A 20,647-nucleotide genomic window follows, 5' to 3' on the forward strand; every position below is an offset into this window, starting at 1 on the left:
AACCAAAGTCCCGAGGGGAAGAGACTAAACACAGGGATTAACTTCAGCTGTGAACAGCGGGAGGCGCGCCAGAGGCATTTTGATCTCTTTCGGCCACCGTCGCCGGGTCCTCGCCACGCCCTCTATTTATGCGCCTGCGCACTGCGGGAACGCCGGCCATTTCTCCATCAGTCTGGAAGGGCGTTGTTGAGGTGAATCGTGTTGCTTTTCCTTCCCTTGTTCGGTTTTCCTGCGTGTAGCCTCCTTCGGTGTGCTTTGGAGTTGGGTCTTGATTTTGCATTTCTGCGGTCGGAAACCACGGACCTCTCGCCCGCGTCGACCCCAGCGCGGCCTCTGCGGGCAGGCGGGCAGGTGGCAGGGGCCCCACGTAGGCTGGGTGGGCTGCGGGGCCAGGAGGAACCGCCGGGCTGGGTCCCCGCTGCGTTTTCCCCTCATTCTGTGTGACCTTGGTTACGTCATTTGACCTGCCTGGTCCCGGTGTGTTCGCTTGCAGGGAGGGTGGTTTCTCCCTCGGCCGGACTTGAGGTCCAAGGAACAGTGTGGGCCCTCGGTCTGCGTCCGCTGTGTGCTGGCGTTCGTGATTAGGGTTGGGAAGCTAGAGGAGGGTCACCCTGCCTGTGGCAGGAGGGCAGGGTGGGCTTCAGGCAGCCCCCTCCGCGCGCCCACCGCCTTTCCGGCCTGGTCCCGGCCGCGCTCGCTCAAGGTCGGCCCGTGGGTGAGACGGACGCGCCCCGGTCACTAAGTGAGACCTGCAGGCAGCTCCTGGGTGCCGACCCAGTGTTAGTCGTTGACCGCGTGACCTTGCAGTAGTTCCCTAACCTCGTTTTCTCATAATTAAATGGGAATAGTAATTGTCTCACAGGGTCCTCTGGACGATTAAATGAGTTGGTAGGAAGTTTGTAAATACTTAGAAATGTGATTGTCAGTCTAGAGCCACTGTTAACCTTCCCTGTAATTGCAAGAGATTTTTTTTTTGTCGTTTTTGATCCCCGGTTACTGTTGTGCTGCAGTTGTCTTGCTTATTTAGGGTAGTCAGAGGGTAAACAGGGTGCAGCCGGCTGAGCCAGTAAACACCTTAGGCTTTGGGGGAGGAGTCGGTCCTCTATCCTTCCCCTCTAGGTACTAAGATGTACAGAATTCTTTAGGTGTCTTATGAGAGTTTTCTTTTTATTACTATTTAGCTGTCAAAGATAATAACTACCATGACTTCTGGTGCTTTGACGAAACCTCAGATGCGAGGCCTTTTGGCCAAGCGCCTGCGATTTCATATTGTTGGAGCGTTCGTTGTATCCCTGGGAGTTGCAACCTTGTATAAGGTATGTATGTTTGGTTTTTATTTTGTGCTCATAATATAGAAATGTGTCTTAAAGTTGAAAATGTGTTTTATTTTCATAAGAGTCTTTTAAAGAAATTCCCTGTTTAATACATTCCCTTTCTCTGTTCACCTCTGTGTGACAGGAAAGTATCATTTTCCCCAAAGAGCTTTGTCCTCCATCTTTAAATGAAGCTGTCTTAGTCGGCTAGGGCTGCCATAGTTAGCAAAGTACCACAAACTGTGTGGCTTACACAATATAAATTTGTTTTTTGTTTTGGAGGTAAAAATCCAAGATTAAGATTGCTGCAGGGTTGACTTCTTCTGAGGCCTTTCTCCTGGGCTTGGAGATGGCTGTCTTCTCCCTCTTGTCATATGGTCCTGTGTATATGAGCTTGCCTCTGTCTCAGTTTTCTCCTGTAAAGGTGCAAGTCAAAACTGGATTAGGACCCAACCTAAAGACCTCATTTTAACTTACTTACCTCTTTAAGGGCCCTAATAGGGTCAAGTTAAAGTTAACTTTGTGATTTATGTTGTCTTTAGATATTGTTTCTAATAATCTAAAAAATAAGCCCTAATGTAACCTGTACTTTTTAGTTTGGTGTGGCTGAACCAAGAAAGAAGGCATATGCAGATTTCTACAGAAACTATGATTCCATGAAAGATTTTGAGGAGATGAGGAAGGCTGGTATCTTTCAGAGTGCAAAATGATCTTGGAATGTAAAGGTAATGTGGTTATTTGAAGTTACTGTTTTAAAATCTTTTAAAATTGTGGCAAAGTACACCATCTTAAGTATTTTTAAGTGTACAGTTCAGTATTGTCAAGTACATTTACACTGTTGTACAACCAGTCTTCAGAACTCCTTTCAGCTTGCAAAACTGCCACATTTCCCCTTTCCCCTGGCAGTCACCATTCTACTTTCTAAGTACCTCATGTAAGGGGAATCATAAAGTGACTTTTTGTGACTTATTTCACTTAATGTAATGTCCTCAAGGCTTATCTGTTAAAGGATATGTGGGAATTTTCTTTGTTTTTAAGGCTAAATAATCCATTTTATGTATATACCACATTTTGTTTAATTAATGCATCTGTTAATGGACACTTGGATTGCTTACACCTTTTGACTGTTGGGAATAATGATCTGTGATGTGTGCATTTCTCTCTGGTGACCTGCTTTCAATATTTTGAGTATATACCCAGAAGTGGAGTTGAGTATATACCCAGAAGTAGGTTATACGACAGTTCCATTTTTAATTCTCTAAGGAACCGCCATACTATTTTACATGGTGGCTGCACCATTTTACACTCTACCAACTTCTGTGCACAAGGGTCCCAGTTTCTCCACATCCTTGAGAACATTTCTTTTTTAATAGTAACTATCTTAGTGGATGTGAAGTGATTATTTTGGCTTTCATTTGCATTTCCTTAATGGTTAGTGATGTTGAGCATCTTTTCTTGTGCATTTTGACCATTTAATTGTATCTTTTTCTATTCAAGTCTTTTGCCCACTTTTTGATTATTTTATTTTGGCCGGGGGAGTCGGGGGAGGTAATTAGGTTTATTTAAATTTGGCGGAGGTACTGGGGATTGAACCCAGGGCCCTGTGTATGCCAAGTATGTGCTTTACCACTTGAGCTATATGCCCCCTTCTTTTGCCCACTTTTAATTGGACTTCTTGTTGAGTTTGTAGTTCTTTAAACCCCCTGTCAGGTATGATTTACAGGTATTTTCCCCCCATTATGTAGATTGCCTTTTCACTGTTGATTGTGTTTAAATTTTTGATAGGAGTCTGATTTATGTAATTTTTGTTGCCTGTGCTTTTGATGTCACATCTAAGAAATCATTGACAAATCCAATGTCATAAAGTATTTGTTTTCTCCTAAAGTTTTAATAGTTTTATCTCTTACCTTTAGGTCTTTGATCCATTTTGAGTTAATTTTTGGATATGATGTTAAGGGAAAAGTCTACTTCATTCTTTTGCATGCGAATATCCCGTTTTCTCAACACCATTTGTTGAAATGACTTTTCCCCATTAGATGTTGGCACCTTTGTTGGTGTGTTTGTTTTGTACTGTATATGTGAGGATTTATTTTTGGATTCTATTCTGTTGTTTTGGTTTATATTTCTTTATGCTGATACCACAGTGTTTTGGTTACTGGATCTTTATGGTAAGTTTTGAAATCAGGAAGTGTTAGTTCCCCAACTTTGTCTTCTTTTTCAAGATTGTTTTGGCTATTCAGGATCCCTTAATAGACCGTATGAATTTTAGGATGGATTTTTCTATTTCCGCAAGAATTCCATTGGGATTTTAATAGAGATTGCATTATATTTGTAGGTCACTTTGGGTATTGTGGACATCTTAATTACAAGTATTCCAGGCTGCGAACACAAAAGATGTGTTTTCATTTATTTGTGTCAATTTCAGCACAGTTTATGTTTAGTAGTTTTCAGTATACCAGTCTTGCCCCCTTGGTAAGTTTATTACTAGTTTTTTTTTTGACACTAATGTAATGGGTATTGTTAATTTTCTGGTTATTCATTGTTAGTGTACAAAAAATGACTAATTTTTGTATGCTGTAGCTTTGCTGAGTTTATTCTGACAGATTTTTTTTTGTGGAATCTTTTAGGTTTTCTGCCTGTAAGATCAGGTAATCTGCAGAGATAGTTTTACTTCTTCATTTCCAATTTGCATGTCTTTTATTTCTTTTTCTTGCCCAAGTGCTCTGGCTAGGACTTCCAGTACGATGTTGTCTGTCTTTTTTTTTTTTTTTTTTCTTAAAGAGCTTTATGTTCTATTTATTATTGTATTATTTAATTACTTTTTATTTTGGTGGGGGGAGGTAACTAGGTTTATTTATTTTTAGGGGAGGTACTGGGGATTGAACCCAGGACCTCATTGCATGCTAAGTAAGCGCTCTACCATTTGAGCTATATCCTCCCCCTCCAGTCTGATGTTGAATAGAAGTGATAAGAATGGGCATCCTTGTTTTTTTCCTCCTGATCTTAGAGTAAAAGCTTTTAAGTCTTTAACCATTGAGTATATTAGCTGTAGATTTCTTGTATAATCACCTTTATTATGTTGAGGTAGCTTCCTTCTATTCCTAATTTTTTGAGTTTTTTAAATCATAAAAAGGTTGTTAAATTTTTCAAATGCTTTTTCTATATCAGTTGAGATGGTCATGTGGCTTGTCCTTCTGTGGTGTTATTATGTTTGATATCCGTATGTTGAATCATCCTTGATGATCCTTTTAATAAGCTGTTGAATTCTGCTTGCTAGCATTTTGTAAAGGATTTTTGCATCTGTATTAGGGATGTTGCTCAGTACTTTTCCTGTGTTATATTTGTCTGGCTTTGATATCAGAGTACTGCTGGCCTTACAGAATGTTTTGTATTCATTAGTGAGATGGTCAGTCAGGTGTGGTCACAAGAGACTCAGGAGAGGCTCAGGGAAGCATGGTAGGGACAGTCTCTCCTCCACCCAGAAATCTTTAGTGTCTCAATATATAAAAAATAAATATATATAAAATATGTAGAGTGAATTTAGAAGTGTTACCCACTCTTGAATTTTTTTTTGAAGAGTTCGAGGAAGATTAGTGTTAATTCTTTTTTAAATATTTGGAAGAGTTTAATCTGTGAAGCCACCTGATCCTCGACTTTTTTGTGTCCAGAGGTTTCTGATTGCCAGTTCAACCTTTGGTGGTGTGATTGCTTATTGTATTCCTTTATAGTACTTTGTGTAAAATCATTTGTAATATCCCTGCTTTCGTTTGTTTTCAGTTGTCTTAGTCTGACTAAAGTTTTGTTAATATTGTTGGTCTTTGCAAATGGCTAACTGTTGATTTTGTTGATTTATCAGTAGTGTTTCCTGTTCTCTATTTTGTCTCTCATCTTTATTTCCTACTGCTAGCTTTGCTTTTTTCCTAGCTTTTTAAGGTGTAAACTTAGGTTTTGATTTGAGATCTCTTAAAATTTCTTTTGTGATACTTAACTTGACCCAGTGGTTGTTAGTGTTTGTTTAATTTCAACATACTTGGATTTTTGAGTTTTCCTTCTGGTATTGATTTCTAGTTTCATCCATTGTGACCAGAAAAGATACTTTCTATGATTTCAGTCTTTTAAAATCTGTTGTCTTGCTTTATGGCCAAACATGTGGTCTATCCTGGAGGATGTTCCATATGCTTTTTAAATTGATTTAAAAGCATGTGTGCAGTACCTGATGGAACTATTCATACTCTGGAATCTTGTCATTCATGTCTTTAACTTGATTCAAGCTCTACAAAAAAGAGCAATTTAAGGAGAGTTAAATGAGCCTGTCTGCCACCTCAGTGAGTTTGATGTGACAAGGGGAGTATGAATGTTATTTTTTTTTTCAGGCAGACTTTTCCTTAATGAGCATTCCAACTGCCATATGTACGTGTGTGTGAGAGTGTGTGTGATCTTTGCTAAGATCTGGGATGTGGGGGAAGACCTGCTGTATTGGACTCAGATCAGTTTTCTAAGACTTAAGGATGATTTTGAATATAAGTAACTTTTGCCTAACGTGAAATTCAACTCTGTTATAGTCCATTTCTATAGTTTATCTTAAGTATCTGTATTATAGATAAAACATGCATAAAAAGCTATAGTTTATATTTAGTATAGGTAATATACAATAGAAAAACAACTTTATTCCCAGTGTTTGGAAAATTTGATAAAGGAATTATGACTTTCATACCATGGACTGTTAGGTCCATTAGAAATGATAAACACAAAGTAATATGAAGAAATTTATAATAGAAAATTAAGAATGTTTTATGTAAAGCGTGAGCTATGTTAAGTGAAAAGTGCATAGAAAAAAAAGCTGAAGGTAAGAAGATCAAGAAAATATTAGTGGTTCTGTGTGGAATCTTAACATTGCTGTTTTCTTATACCTTTGAAATTTTCAGAATTTCCACAGTGGGTATGTATTTCATACTCAGATGTTAACAGGCTGATTTTTAAATATTTAGGTTTATTTTACCTTTTACTTACAAGAAGTTGATTGTTGTTTTTGGAGGAAATAGGTCCCCTTTCAGTTTTGATTTTTGTTTTCTCCTGTTTTGGAGACAGGACTAGAAATGTTTAGAACTGGTGGGCTGCTTTTTAAGAACGGTATGGGTATGAGAAGGGAATGGAGGGCGGTGGACTTGAGGGGAAAAAAGAATTTGGTAAATAAAAGCAAGAAACCTCTGGGGTAAGATATGTATGCCCCAAATGGCAAAGAGGCTGATCAGAGAGGTCAGGACGCATGGGGGAGATTGGACCCGGAGCCCAGGCTCCTGGGCGAAATTCAGCTCCACTGGTAGCAGTAGACTTCAGGGGACCTTCAGGGTGGTGAGGTACTAAGAGAAAGCTTGTTAACTTGGCTACTCTTTTTTCTCCACAGAATTTCTTTGGGTTGAATTCCGTGGAAGTTTGTCACTTACCTGCGTTCCTGAACTATGAAACTATGAATATCTTGGTTAAGGAGTAGTTTCTCTTGATAAATAAACAATTAACAGATACTGTGGACACTGAGTCTTTGCTCTGTTTTTCATATATATATACATGTATGTATATATATATGAAAACACACACACATACACACACACACACTTGCATTAGATGCTTCTGGACTTCATTGTCTCTAGCCCTGCTGAATCCAACCACCGGACAGATGTAATAATAGATAATTGGAATTTAAGAGTCTTTCCTCAGTATTATGGAAGAGCTAACAGAATGTATGTACAGTATGGAAAATGTCTAATCCAAAAAAGTTGTGTCTTGTTGGAATTGAGTAATGCCTGCTAATTTACACAGTGTGGTAACTTTTTCCAGAGGAGGTCTCAGGACCTTTCTCCCCTTTCATAATTGTTTTTTTGTTGTGATCAAATGACACTATAGAGAGCTTTAAAAATTAAGTGTATTTTAGGCAAAGCTAATTTAATCCCCAGTTTTATTGTTATTAACTGATGCAAAATTCTTGAGTCCCATACTGTGGACTGTAGTAAACCCAGGTATCAGTGAAAACCTGCATTTTAAGAGCCCCTGGTAACAACACATTTATGTGTGGTCAGTAATTCAAGGATTCTTTTTATTTTTAACAATTTTTAGAAGTAATATGCAAAATTACCATAAAAGATACAAGAATACATATTTACATTCTTAAAAATAGTTTTACTCTTCAGGTTGACAAAACTTTAACTTTCTTAAATGAGTATGATACAAGTAATGGACAAACTACTTTTGTTTTTCATATTCAGCCTGAATTGTCTATTAACAGTCTTGCAGTCTAGAAACAACTATGTAGTTAGTTACTTCTTATGCTCAATAGCATGTGATGTCTAAGGTAAAGAAAGTTAATGTGGGCATTTGAAATTTAATTTTCTTAGCATCTCACAATTGTAGGTGTCAGGTTGAAGGCCCAAGTTTCAATGTAATGAGTAAAAATGTGTTTTAATTGGAGTATAAGATAAACTCACCTGAGCATTCTGGGTCCGTTTTTATCAGCAGACACAAAAGATTTACGCCAAGCTTGCCTAGTAAAACAAACTAGGAAAACAAAAACATTTTTTCCAAAACACACGTGGACAGTCATCAGAATGTTTTATAAATTTCAGTAAAATGCAGAATGTAGAGTAGGACTATACATGTCAGCTTTCACTTAAAAGGACAGCATCACATTTAAGTAACAATAAGGTAAACAGAATCCTAAGCACTTAATTTCATTTAAAGAATTTAAATCTTTGCATACAGGGGTGTTAAAGGTGATGTCTTAGCCTAAAAACAGATGCAACTGGGTGTGAAGTTTCAATCTGTCACCATTCTAAGGCGTGACTTTTGTGTTAGAACAGAGTTAACAGATCTTAATTATAGTTGAGATTTTAGCAAATACCAGAGCAAGAAAGAATGCATTTTCTACTTGTGATAAAACTAAAGATTCTGTTAATCAGGATTCTGTTAATCAGAAAAGGAAGTTTTTCTTTTTTGATCACTCCATTTTAAAGTATCGTAGTTTTAGGGAAAAGGAAGAATCAGAATTCATTTTAGAGGCTAGATCACTATAACTATAGAACAGTGTTGCCCTTGTGCTGCATTAGACGTTAGAAACCCTAAAAAACTCGTTAGGTTTCTTTTCCAAAAAGAAACAAGCAGGAATCAACACCTCAGAGGGGGCTCAAGGGAACCCTTTCCTCAGGGCTTTATTTTTCACCATGGTAAATTTACTAATGAAGACTTGAGCAAAATGTGGCTCAACCATATAATGGTATGATTTCACAGTGGAGGGGAGAGGTTCCACAGCCACCACAGGGCAAGGTGTCTGCATGGAAGAGCAGCTGGGGGCCAGGTGACAAGATGTCTTTGTGATGTAGTCCACAAGTCTGTTATACTGTTGCTCTGATAGTCTCTCTCGAGCTCCGTCCACCTGGGGTCCAAAAGAAAGATTCTTTAGTTGCCAAGCCCCCCATAATGAAACTTTCCATAAGATTATCTCTTCTCTTGCCTTGATACACTGTTAGGCCTTTTAGGTTATCTAATAAAGGCCCTGAATAAGCATTTGGTGTGTAAAATTCCCAGGTTTAAAGTTGATGATTTGCTCTTAAAAGTCATCTCGCTATTCTTTACTAACCTAGTCCAGGAAGAAAGGAGAAAAGTGCCTTTCCTCTACTTGAATCTCATCAACATTAAACTCTGCACCCTGAGATAAAAGCTGTTTGCCTGTCTCTGCAAACCTCTCCAGACAGAACCTCTTTAATTTGACAGGAAAAAATGGAGAATAGCGCCTCTTTCAAATCAGTGGCTTTGGACCGAGCATTTAAAAAAATAAATACCTTTTGAACTGTAACATTTTCTGTTTTTATAAATACTAGGATTTAAAGCCAGAGAAAATAAAAAAACTGGGCAGAGGAAGGGGAAATTTTTATGGAAAAGAGGGAGGATGCAAAGTACATTTATGGTTCATAAAAGTCTGGCTCATCTTCAGTGGAACTCAAATAGGAGAACTGAGATATACTACCTAAGTTCTTAAGCAAGATTTTCTGAGAAAGCACCCATCAAAGGCAAGTGGAGCTATAAATTCTTCCCATCCTGAAATCCTGCAGCTATGTAGTGTGTAAATCAAGTGCAGTTGGAAACTTGAAACGAAAGCCACTGATCTGTGGGAATCAGGTAGCCACTGACCTTTCAGTGGTCTTTACCTAGCAAATGCTGGCAAGACCACTCTGGGAGAATTACATTTTAATGTGAGCTTCTTACTTCCTGAAATAATAAAGAATGTACACGTTTCTGTGTAGGGCACAGAGACAGTGCAGCTAAAGGTGCTTTAAAAGCTGTAGAAAGCCAGTGGGCTGGTAAAGGGTGAGGTCTGCCTGCCAGAGCAATACATAGGGCATCCATGCATTAGAGTTCAGTCTGTCTTTTTAAGCTTGGTAGAGAAAAGGAAGGCCCCCAAAGGTTCACTGACAGATGAAAGCTGTGCACCACCAGGCAAAAGCCAGAGCTCTGATGATATCATTTGATGGGGTCAGAATTCACTTGGAAAGCTTTGAATACACACACAGTCTTAATTGCTCCTCCTGAACAGCAGCACAGGAAAACCCGTGTTGTGAAAGGAACATGGCCAAGGAATAAATTGACCTTCTGACTCATTTTGAGCCTCTCATATGGGACTTCAACAGTGTGCCAGGCATATTAAGCAATTATTACCCTAAAAATGGCTGCATTTAACCAAGAAGAGTAAATGCTGATTTTTAAGAAATCAATCCTGCGATATTTGAATATACTGAATGATGTCATCTATAAATTAATTCCTTCTAAAACTCAAAGGAGCTGAGTTTCCTAGCATCGAGAGCAAAATCCCAGAAAAGCCATTTTATGTAAAGACCTTAAAATACTGTTCTTTAGTTTTCACTGGAGGACACTGGGTAGGCTTCTCAGCCCAGTTTTACGCCTGTGCATTAGGCTGGTGAGCACTGACGTGGGCATGGCCACTGGGGACAGTTCACTGTCAAGACAGCACTGCTGACGGCCCCCCTACTCCCACTTTGAAAATACACTGGATATAGGACTCTTAAAAGGTCTACTGTCTCAAAAAAAAAAAAAAAGGCATTTTGTTCTGCAGCTTGGGTGTCCACTGGGGTGAGTAGGGGAGGTTAGGGTTTGGACACAGGATTAACGAGGCAGTTACTTTTTGTTTCCTGTGAGAAGATAGTAAGAGCAGAATTTGGAGGCTGAAGGCATGCTGGGGATCCACCTGGTCCTGCCCAGTGCCAGGTGCTGCTGTGGAAGCACAACAGTGTCCCTGCTCTCGGTCACCTCTTCCTGCCTCTGTTTCAGCCACCCCTCAACCCTGGTCCTGTGACCCCTGAACACCAGTGGAAAATGAGTGGTGAGCTTGGTGTCCAGAGTGTCAGCGCTTCTGCCTCCAGCTGATCCCACGGTCTCAATTAGCCTTGGTGATGCCTAGGGGTGGTGACTCCAGCTATCATCTCAACAACCCCCAGAGAAACTGAGGTCTGGTCCCCTCCTCAAACAGTACCCTTCTCAAACAGGAAAGCCAAAGAGAGGGATAACAGCAAAAGATGATTCTCTAGTCTCAATAGTTTAAGATCTGAAATATTTCCCAAACAGCTAAGGAATAACGATGGTCACAGATACTCCTCAGGGCTTTGGAAGTTTCTCGTTAAGGACCAAGGACTTGAAGATAATGATACTATCCCCTGCCAAGTCCTGTAGCCAGATTACTGCTGCTTTATTGTCAACTGGATCAGAAGATTTTGGCAGATCTAATAAAGTCAGCCTGGACATCTGACCTCTTGTTTATTCCCAGAAAGTCATCAACTCGAACCAGCAGTGTAGTCCTAGTGCCAAGCCCCAGCTTAAAGCCTGACTGATTATGATCCAAGAAACTAGAGAAATCTCAGAGTTGTTGTGGTTGGCTGCCTTCCATCTTCTCAGATAATTTTACCCAAACGGTGGTGTGAGGAAGACGCAGGCTCCCATACCAGGAAGAAAAGAAAGAAGGAATCAGGCAGGAGGCAGGTGTGCTGTCCTCTCCTGGGGCTCCTCAGTTCCTAAGTTAGGACCAGCAGGCTCCAGCTTGCCACTGGTCTACCTCTGGTGAGCTGTGTGGGAAAAGACACCTGTATCTGGGGTCAACTCTCAGGGCCCTGTGGATCAGGCAGTCAGCAGGGAGGGCAGTTTTCCAGTGGGTGCACCTGCTCACCGCGGCCTGGACTACAGGAAGCTGGTGCTCACCTCTGACCCCTGACACCCAGAATCACCAACCTGAACAGCCATTCTACATCAACTTCTGTGTGGCCAGCACATTAGCCAGCACATCTCAAGCTGTGTGGCCAGGGAGCTGCCCCAAGAGCCCAAGCAGCATCCCCAGGAGGCCCCCTTTGGTCCATAAGGGATGGGAAACTGTCCTCTGGGAAAGGGAACACAGAACGCAGAGCAGGGGGTGGGAGAGAGACACACACTGACAAAGTTTTCATCCTGAAGTCTGGGATTGGGAACGAGGGAGGGAGGGAGTCAGACCTGGTCTGTGACCTTGCAAAGGTCCGGCCTACTGCCTGTGCCTTGTTTCACTCACGACACCCCTCACTTCAATGGTGGTCCCCTTCAGTCCCCACAAACCTAATGCAGTCACTCCCAGGCCATGTGCAGATGTGGGTCTGCTCTGGGGAGTTCAGACCAGGAGGTCTGCTCCGTGCAGTATTTTCAGGGAATTGCTGCCTCGGCCCTGGCCCCTTCGCATACAGGCCTGCCCGCTTTGGAGCTCCACTGTCCTGCCCACTCCAGTGCCCAAGCCTCAGGACAACCAAGCCTTCTTCAGCTCCTGTGGTGACTGAGCCCCAGCTGTGAGTCCATCCAGCCTCCTGCCTGGCTCTCCTGTGACAGCCTCACACGCACACCCGGGTGAGAGCTTCCCCACCCGCTTCTGCAATGGCTGCCTCACCGCCCGCACACCCTCCCCCGACAGCCCTCCTGGTCTCCAGCAGCCACTCTACAGGCTGTGGGCTCAAAAATGCCTGGAACCACCGGTCACCCTGTGTCTCGACTCTGCCAGCAGCAAGCCCCGGTCGCCCTGCTTTCTGAAATGTACCTCCACATCACAGGCCACTCTTGGCTGCTTGAGCTGCACGATGAGCAGGTTGCTTTGCTTGCTGTCCTGTGTACAGTCGATCTCCGTGACGGGGAAAGCCTGTTGCTGGGTGTCCTCGCCGACACTCACCACGAAGAGCACTTCTGACGTCAGCAGCAAGCACCCTTCGTGCTCCTGGCCTGAGCCCCTCACCAGAACCACATCCAGGGCCATGTGGACTTCTGGTCTGCCCAGAGACTGAAGCATTTTCCTATTTCAAAGGAGAACAGTGAGGCCAGGAGGCAGCTTTGAAAAGATGGTCACCTATCAGGGCTCACTGTGTGTACCAAGGAAAAAGCCCTCACCAACCTGATGATTAATTTCAGCCTGAGATGTAACTGTCAACTTTAAATCTCAAATTGATACTGATCAACAGAACCCAGCTCCTTCAGGAGACATACCTCCCTTGGCTCTGGTTAATTCCTCTTCTTCCCACTAGAAATGTCACCCCTACTTGGAATGCTGGCTCCACAGAGAATCTCAGGCCCTCTCGCAGGCCTGGGCTCCTCTGCCAATGTGCATCCTCCCCTGAATGGGACGCATAGGGCGGGGGAGTTCTGCCAGCCCAGATCTGTATACGGCAGACTTTCCCTGAAAGCAGCTGCCCTGTGTGGGCTCCCCTGGAAGCACGGCCCGTTAGTTTGAAATCAAGCCAGAGCCTGTTAACATACAGTGCGCATGTACCCATGACCCAGTGTCTAGGTGATTTTACCAGACGTATTTGACGTGGCTATTTGGAGCCTGGTCAGCATGCAGATCACTTGGCTGATAGCGCTGTTTGGGGAGCTGAGAAAGTCCAGCTCCGTGTAAAATACCTGTGGTAAGAGAAGTAAGGGAGTTTTACTAGTTGTTTTCTGGAAAACAGTTTCACGCTAGAGTGATGTCATCTGCTTAGCGCCATCCATAAACTACTACAGATCCAAAATGATGTCACATCTTTGGAAGCATGTGCATAGATAATCATTAAACAGTGGAAGGCTCTTAACCCTGGTGATCTTACATTAGCTACAAACTGAAATATGAATGAGCTACAGTCCAAGCAGAGACAGGCAATTAGAGGAAGCATAATGCTCCTGGGAGTAATCAGTCCTGAGCAACAGCTTACACATCATTTACAATTTATATGATAAAAAAAGTCAAGATTGTTAGTCAACTTCCTTGCTTAATATTACAGTACTTCTGTATCTGCTGTGGCTGGTCAAATAATAAAAAACAACACACACAGATGCACACAAAGGCACATGTTTTGCTTAGATACGTATTTAAGTGACTTAATCCAGCTGTTAAACATGAATCCATATACATTTATGAGCGCTCCTGGGGCCTCTGGTTTATGACACGCTCTCCCTGGTGCCAGCACCAAACGAGGGCACCCAGCAGCGGCCACGCAGTCCTCCAAAGAGACTCTCCAGAACCAAAGATGGTACAGCATGTGTGCTTTCTGAGGGCTTGTAAATGTTTATAAAGGAGGCACAGTCATTAGACTAAGAGTTAGTGGTTTGTAAAACCTTCAGTGCGGTAATAAAAGTTTTACAAGAATGATGGAAACCAACAAGTCCATGTGAAGCTCTGTTCTGAGATGCTCTTACATAAGGGAGAGTTCCGCAGCCCTGGGAAGCGCACAGTGAGGGACAATGGCATTCTCAAGACCAAGGGAATTTATGAAGTATAAGCTGACTTTGCCTCACAGGCGTCCATCGCAGAAGGAATAGTTTTTATTACTGTGTAAGCATCTGATAAGGAAGCATTTAACTTTGTCCAGTTATGAGTTGCAGCAGTTCTTTTTGTCAGTTTCCCTGCAAGTGAAAATGTCACTCAGAGAAGGAGAGACAGAACTAGAGCGGGAGGCGAGGGGGAAAGCGGAGGGGAACACATGTTCCTATCTGTGTGGTCTCTTAAAGGAGCCTCTCTGGATGGCTGCCTGAGTGTGGGCATTCGTCCCCCGCTCTCTTCCTTTCAGACAGTGTTTTATGCCTGATCTGGCTGCCTCTTGTCGGGTCTAGTGAGGCGCAGGATGCCGCAGTGAAATGTAGCCCTTGGGCTTTATGGCCAGATGCAGATGCAGAGCGCCCGCAGGGAGGAGGAGGGCCTTCTCGTAGCTGGTGATGCCAGCTAGACAATAGCTTTGTGACCAAAATAAAGACATGATTTTAGGAAAAAAGGTAACAATTCCAGTTACCTGTTTACTGAAAGTCCCTTTAACTTGCTCAGTCAAGACGGCAGAAAATTAGCAAAGGAGGAGGTGCTTCCTTTCCCAGGCACCCGGCGCTCCCGTGCACGCAGGCGTGTGTGGAGAGCCCAGGCACCCTCCAAGCACGGTAGTTCCAGGAGCCCAGGGTTTCTGCAGCCTTGCGCTTGGGAGAGGGGGGTTCCGGCTGCAGATCACATGTCTTTGCTGACATTGGCCGGGAGACTCGGCCAGGTGGCAGCAGGCCCCCCAGTCTGCTGGCGAGAAAGCCATGCCCAACGCTGCGTGCACACGCACCCACCTACACTCAGGCCCCTCTCTCTCACTCTCCAGTGTGACAGTGACTTTGTCATTTAAGAATATCTTCCTGCCGTATAACCTATTTTTTTCCTTTCAAATTGCTCACCAGAAAAAGTACTTCTACTCTCAGCTTCAATATATTCTACATCTTGACCTCAACCTCTAACTGGTTACTTTTCATTAAAGTCTATTTTATTAAATGTACTGGAAAAAGATCTGTGACATATATATACTGAATTTACTCACTGATTTCCTGGTTCTGCACTTTTATTATTTATTATTAGTAGGCCAGTTCTACTCTTTGTATAAATAAGCATAAGGAGGTGAGAAAAATAGCTATTTATCTACTTATAGATTTATCTATTTTATTTTTCAGTCCTTTGTCACGTGAGGGGCTGGATTATCTAAGTGGGGGGGGCCTCGGTATAGAAACGCAAATGAATGGGTAATGTCTGAGTTGGCCCGACAGGCTCTCCGCCGACTCACCATAGCCAGTCTGCGACACGAGCTCAGCAGCCCCGCCGATGGGCTTGGTGAACACCCCCATGATTCCTTTCCCCACGCCCGAGATAACACCCTTGGCCTTGTGTCCTGCTGAAGCCTGCGCCTCCAATGTTTTCTGGAAGTTCTGCATTGGCTGATCGACGATACCAGCAATTGCACCTGAAAAACAATGAGTCCCTGGTGAGGATTAAGGCTTAAAGTCCTGAGCTAGTGAGAACCTTCAATCTGGAACATAGTTTTATTCGGACTGACACCCCAGCCTCATTATGAAATTCTTTACTATGCATTTATTTCCCATTTGTCTAAGTACATTGAGGCTAAGTTAGACATTTATTATCTTCATCAAAACTACAGGTTCAGACTGGGTTTGGCCCATCACAGATGGGACCTGTGAAGTTCAGTTCAGAATTTAATAAACATGCCAGACCATTCTGAAGTGGCACCCTTACACCTTTCCAGAAACCAGGCAGCACAGTTTAGGGAAGAGAGCTAACAACTCCTTAGAAGAGTGAGTCTGCTCAGCCTCGGACATTTTCCCTGAATGAAGAGGATGAAAAACTGCAAGGGGCCAGGCCTTTCCCATGTTGTCTCTTTTAGAAAGAATAAGAGCAATCATTTAATAATAATTCAATATTTATATTTTAATAATTGTTTAATAATGAATAATTTTGATATAGCAATTATTCTTTCCATTATAGCGAATCTGTTTTGAGTGCTGACTATGTGCTAAGAGCTTTACCTGTATGAGGTCATTAATCCTCACAATCCTAGGGAGGCAGGCATGGTTTTTATCCCGAGTTCCTAGATAAGGCCCCTGAGGCACAGGGAGGTTAAGGAGTTGTTCCCAAGGTCACACAGCTGTCCCGTGCTGGAGCCAGGATTTAAGTTTAGGGAGTTGGAGTCATAGCCTTGCTCTTAACCACCAAACTATTCACTGATCCTGCTTATAAAACAGGCTCTTCCCTTTGCCACTCTGGGAAAAATTTCCTTCTCTCTCGCTTCAACTGAGGTTTGGCCACTTACTCTTCACTTGAGAACAGCTACAAGGCCTGTGCTCATGACTCTCTGCCCTAACGGCTTTCCCCCAGGGTGGCCAGGCCGGGCATGGAGCTGGAGGGCAGACCCCTCAGCTGCTGTGGGTCCCCTCCTCGCTCTTCTCACTCTGAGGGACCAGGGATGAGTTTCAGTAAAGTCCCAACAGTCCAGATTTTTTTTCCATAAGAGTGAAGGGTTCCCTAGCCCAGACCCAGTAAGAGGTAAAAATCTTATTACAATTTTTGACCGAGTTCTCTGTTTTCAACTCAAACCTGCTAGGATTAATGAAAATGCAGTCTCCCTGGTAGAAATTTTAGTACATGTCAAATCTCATTATTCCAAATGCCACTAATTCAAAGTCTCCTGGGTAAATGGAGATTTCCAGGTCTCAGTTAATGACCTGCTAATTTCAAGCAGTATTACATTGAACCAAATCCAGTAAAACGAAAGGCCAGTTCCTTCAGATCAGTTGTAAAGGGAACGTTCTTCATGGATTCCACTCCTCTAAATTTTGACAGAGCCATTTAAGTTTATGTATTGACAGATTAAGAATGACCTGAGGTGACAGGTCTGTTTCCCAGCCTAGACCACTGCTTCCCTAACCTCCTAAAGAAATTACGTGGGAAGCTGCTCACAGCTGGCCCGGCCACCCTGGCCATTTGGGGCCAAAAGATGGCGGTCTCAGTGCCCCACAAGACACTGGTCTTGGCACTTGCGCTGGGAGCTCACCTCATGCTTTCAGTCTGAGGAATCTGGTGTTCTGCTCCCCCTCTATGAGATCAGGACTCAGAGCAGCTGGGAAGTATTCATGGAACTGGCTGCAGTGGGGAGGCAAGAACCCTGGGGTCTTCCCTTCCAATCACTTCAAAGCAGACAGTTTGAGGTGAATAGCATCCAATCAAACAAGACAGCTTTTGCGATTTCATTCTCTGGTATCTTTGAAAGGTCTCTATGCAGAAGAGCAGAAAAGGTGGGGTAGATAATGCCAAATTCACCAAGAAGTTAAATTATTGCCTGTATTTCTGGGAGAAATGTCTTTTCTCAAGTGCAGATTTCCAATCAGACTATTAAAATTGAGCCGGGGCAAGTGAAAATCTCCCATTTCTCTTTAATGTGCCAGGCCCACCCAGCACCTGGAGCAGGGAGCCGAGACTGTCCACACAGGGCTCGCATCTACATCCGGCTAAGTGCAAACAGGTCCCACAGGGAAACTCCCCTTTGATCTTCCACTTTCTCCAGCCACCCGCCACGGTGAAGGCTCGGTTCCTGCGGCTCTGAGAGAGAAACCGGGCAGCCTGAGAGGCAGGAAGCCTGAGCCCCGTGACAAGGTGTGAGGCTCTGAGGGGCAGAGAAGCGCTGTCAGGGCACATGCCCTGGGCCAGCACTGGGCCCTGGGGCGGGGAGGCCGGCCTGTCACACACCGACACCACACTGGGCACCAGATGCGAGGCCGAGAGAGGCCGGCAGCCCCGGCCGGTCTGCAGCCGAGCCCAAGAGGCAGCTTTCTCCAGGCTTCAGAAAGCTCTCTTCTTAAGTGTAATCCAGCTAAATCCCACCACTGGTAAATTATTTACTGTCATGTGCTCAAATTCTGCTCTAAGGCTTTAGGGAGTGGAAATTGATCCTCAAACTTGTCTGCTGGCATCAGGCCCACGGGGCGGGGGGCCACATGGAGCCAGCTGTGAGGTGACAAGTGAGGCCGGGGAGGAGGGACACGCCTCGCAGGGACGCTTCCACGGACCCTGTGTGCTGGGCAGGGCTGAAACCGGGACCGTTTCCTTTCCTGCCCTTCGCTGGAAGAGGGGGGCTTGCTTTGCAAAGCAAGGGAACTACCAGGCCCTCCCCCACCTCTTCTGTGACTTCCTCCCCAGCCTGAGGCAAAAACACTGGGTCAGAGATCCGCCTGTGGGGTATCTCGGAGCTGCCCTTCCCACACACTGTGATTTTATTTTGGCCACTTTTTTTTTTTTTTTTTTTAAATCATAACAGCAGAGGGATAGGCCTGGGCTGGGACACCTCTCCTCAGCTGACTATTCCAGGGACAAACAAGCCCCACAGAGGGTATTCGGTATTCTGGCTTCAGGCTGGCTTTTTCTGACCAGAACAGATTAGCAAACTGAGAAGGAAGCACGTCTGTTACTCCTGGATTCCCTTCCAACTGCAAACCAGGCTGCTGGGGCGGCATCAGAGGGACAGCTCGTAAGTGCTGTCTGGTGCTGGCTCAATACCCACTCGCTCAGGAAACCGCCGCGATTCACCTGGTGGGGGCCTATGTCGTTGGGATGCCAAACGGCACCCCCGGAGTGGCTGTGAAGATAGAGGGTGTGGTCGCTGGGAAATCCAGCCACGCTTCCTCAGTCAGGTGCTCTCAAAGGAGCGTGGGTCAGAGAAGCAAGTTCTGACATCCTGTCCTTGGTATTCACGCACCACAGGTCACATCCGGGAGGGAGGGTGCCGTGTCACTGCCACGCGGAGCTCACATCCTCTCCCAGCAGACTCCAGCATGAAGCAGAAAGCGGGGGAGTCGGGGGAACAGACCTGGTAAATGTGGGCAAGCCTGGTGCCAAGTCTGCAGGCTCCATGGAGTTTTTCCAAAAGCTTTTGCTTTCTGAAAACGACTGTGGATCTCCTCCAGGGACCTCGGCGCATCTCTCGCAGGCCAGCACTTCCTTGCTGACCTGGGGCAATGTGGCTGGGCATGGTGGCTAAAGACGAGCTTTGATTTCTCAAGTGCCTCATAACACTGCACAGTGTCCCCACGAGGGCCAAGAAGAGTCAAGAAGGCCCACAAACTCATAAACATTTGGGGGAAATGTGTTTTTCCTACCCTGGAACTTTCAACTGTTCAGCCTCCCCACATCCTGATTGTTTCCAGGTTGAAGCCCTCCAGGGTAGCTGACGTGGAGAGGCCCAGGCTCTGGTCCTGCCTGGAGGTCTGACCTGGGCAAGTCACTTCACCTCACCCACGAATAGGGTCTGAAGATCAAATAAGATGACACATAGGAAAGTGCTTTGTCAACCCCGAAGTGTTCTTTAAATACATGTTTACTAACTGGGTCATCAGTGTTTATGTCTTCTAAAGGAAGAAACCGAGGAACCAGCATTTTGATGTCACTAAGCATGGCTTTCAAACTCTTATATGTAATAGCTCTAACTTCAGCTGGGCACCTACTTGCATTGGGCCGTTTTAAACACCATTTCTGGGGATGGATTAAAGGGCAATAAATCTATACTTTCCTCTCCCTCTTCTTCCTGCCACATATCAAGGACTAGATGTTCTGAGATGACCCAGTGATTACGTGGAATACAGAAGGTTCTTGAACTCCTCCAGGAAAGGGAGCTGGTTTGGGCCACCCTTGGTCTGAGGAGCACAGAAATGGACACACTGCTCCGGGTGCGCTGCTGGCAGCGGAGCTCCTGGGGGCGCAGGGCCAAACCAGTGTTTGCAGGCGCAATCAGTTCACACGGGGGAGGGATTTACATCACTCCCTGAACTCCCAGGTTTTGGGAAATTACCAGAGATTCAGAAAGACTCCCTGAGCCTACTGCAGTTTCCACAGACAGGCTAACTGATTCCCATGCATGGACAAGACACAATGACTACAGCAAAGATCAAAGATTTATGATTTTCTACCCTAGTTAACAACAGGAGCCACGCTCAAAAGGGTGACATCACAAGGGCAGAATCACGGCTCCCCACCTAACTGATTTCCACCATCAGGTACCATTTTATGCAGTGGAAACTGGGTAGTGGGTGTCGGCTTCTCTGGGTGGGAAGAGAACAGATGAGTCAGGATGGAAACAGCCACATGCCAGCCAGCTCCGGTCTCCTCTGCTGAGCACCTCCATCCAAGAAGAGCTTGGATGGAGGGAAGGAAGCTGTCCTGCCCAGAGCAGAGGGCACGTAAGGCCACAGTTCTTAGCAGAAAGAGGTCCCACAGATCCCAAACAAAGACTTAAGTCCTCCAAGATAACCTCATTATCACTTCCCGTGGTTACAACAGCTTAACCCAGTGGACTAAAACTAAAGCAAAAATGCTCCTCCATCACTCACATGGCTCTCTTTGCTGAGACTCTCTGAAACCAGGCAACTCCTGCAGTTCCTTTGCTACCGCAGTGTAATCGTGGGTGCTGTTTACCAAACACAACCCCTATGCCTGG

At 44.4% G+C, this 20,647-nt stretch overlaps 2 protein-coding genes across 8 annotated transcripts in view; one reads left to right on the forward strand and one right to left on the reverse strand.

The window, feature by feature from the left end:
• Window positions 1-34: 34 nt before the first annotated feature.
• On the forward strand, window positions 35-6,840 carry LOC102514870 (cytochrome c oxidase subunit 6C). Its single transcript, XM_006192813.3, has 4 exons — window positions 35-191; window positions 1,182-1,316; window positions 1,910-2,038; window positions 6,718-6,840. Exons 1-3 carry the CDS (start codon window positions 129-131, stop codon window positions 2,021-2,023), a joined length of 312 nt encoding a protein of 103 aa, XP_006192875.2. The 5' UTR covers window positions 35-128; the 3' UTR covers window positions 2,024-2,038; window positions 6,718-6,840.
• Window positions 6,841-7,390: 550 nt separating this feature from the next.
• VPS13B (vacuolar protein sorting 13 homolog B) overlaps window positions 7,391-20,647 on the reverse strand; it is a 627,764-nt gene continuing 614,507 nt past the window's right edge. For 4 of the 7 annotated variants that reach the window (XM_032468222.1, XM_032468224.1, XM_032468221.1 and 1 more), the window contains 4 exons: window positions 15,434-15,610; window positions 13,172-13,274; window positions 12,421-12,670; window positions 7,391-8,736 (listed from right to left, as the gene is read on the reverse strand). In XM_032468222.1, coding sequence (XP_032324113.1) covers window positions 8,488-8,736; window positions 12,421-12,670; window positions 13,172-13,274; window positions 15,434-15,610 — 779 coding nt within the window. In that variant the 3' untranslated portion in view covers window positions 7,391-8,487. The remainder of the gene's footprint in view (window positions 8,737-12,420; window positions 12,671-13,171; window positions 13,275-15,433; window positions 15,611-20,647) is intronic. The other 3 variants (XM_032468218.1, XM_032468219.1, XM_032468223.1) reach the window with 1 other exon arrangement.

Source organism: Camelus ferus, chromosome 25 (genome assembly GCF_009834535.1).
Source record: "Camelus ferus isolate YT-003-E chromosome 25, BCGSAC_Cfer_1.0, whole genome shotgun sequence".
NCBI classification, from domain to species: domain Eukaryota; kingdom Metazoa; phylum Chordata; class Mammalia; order Artiodactyla; family Camelidae; genus Camelus; species Camelus ferus.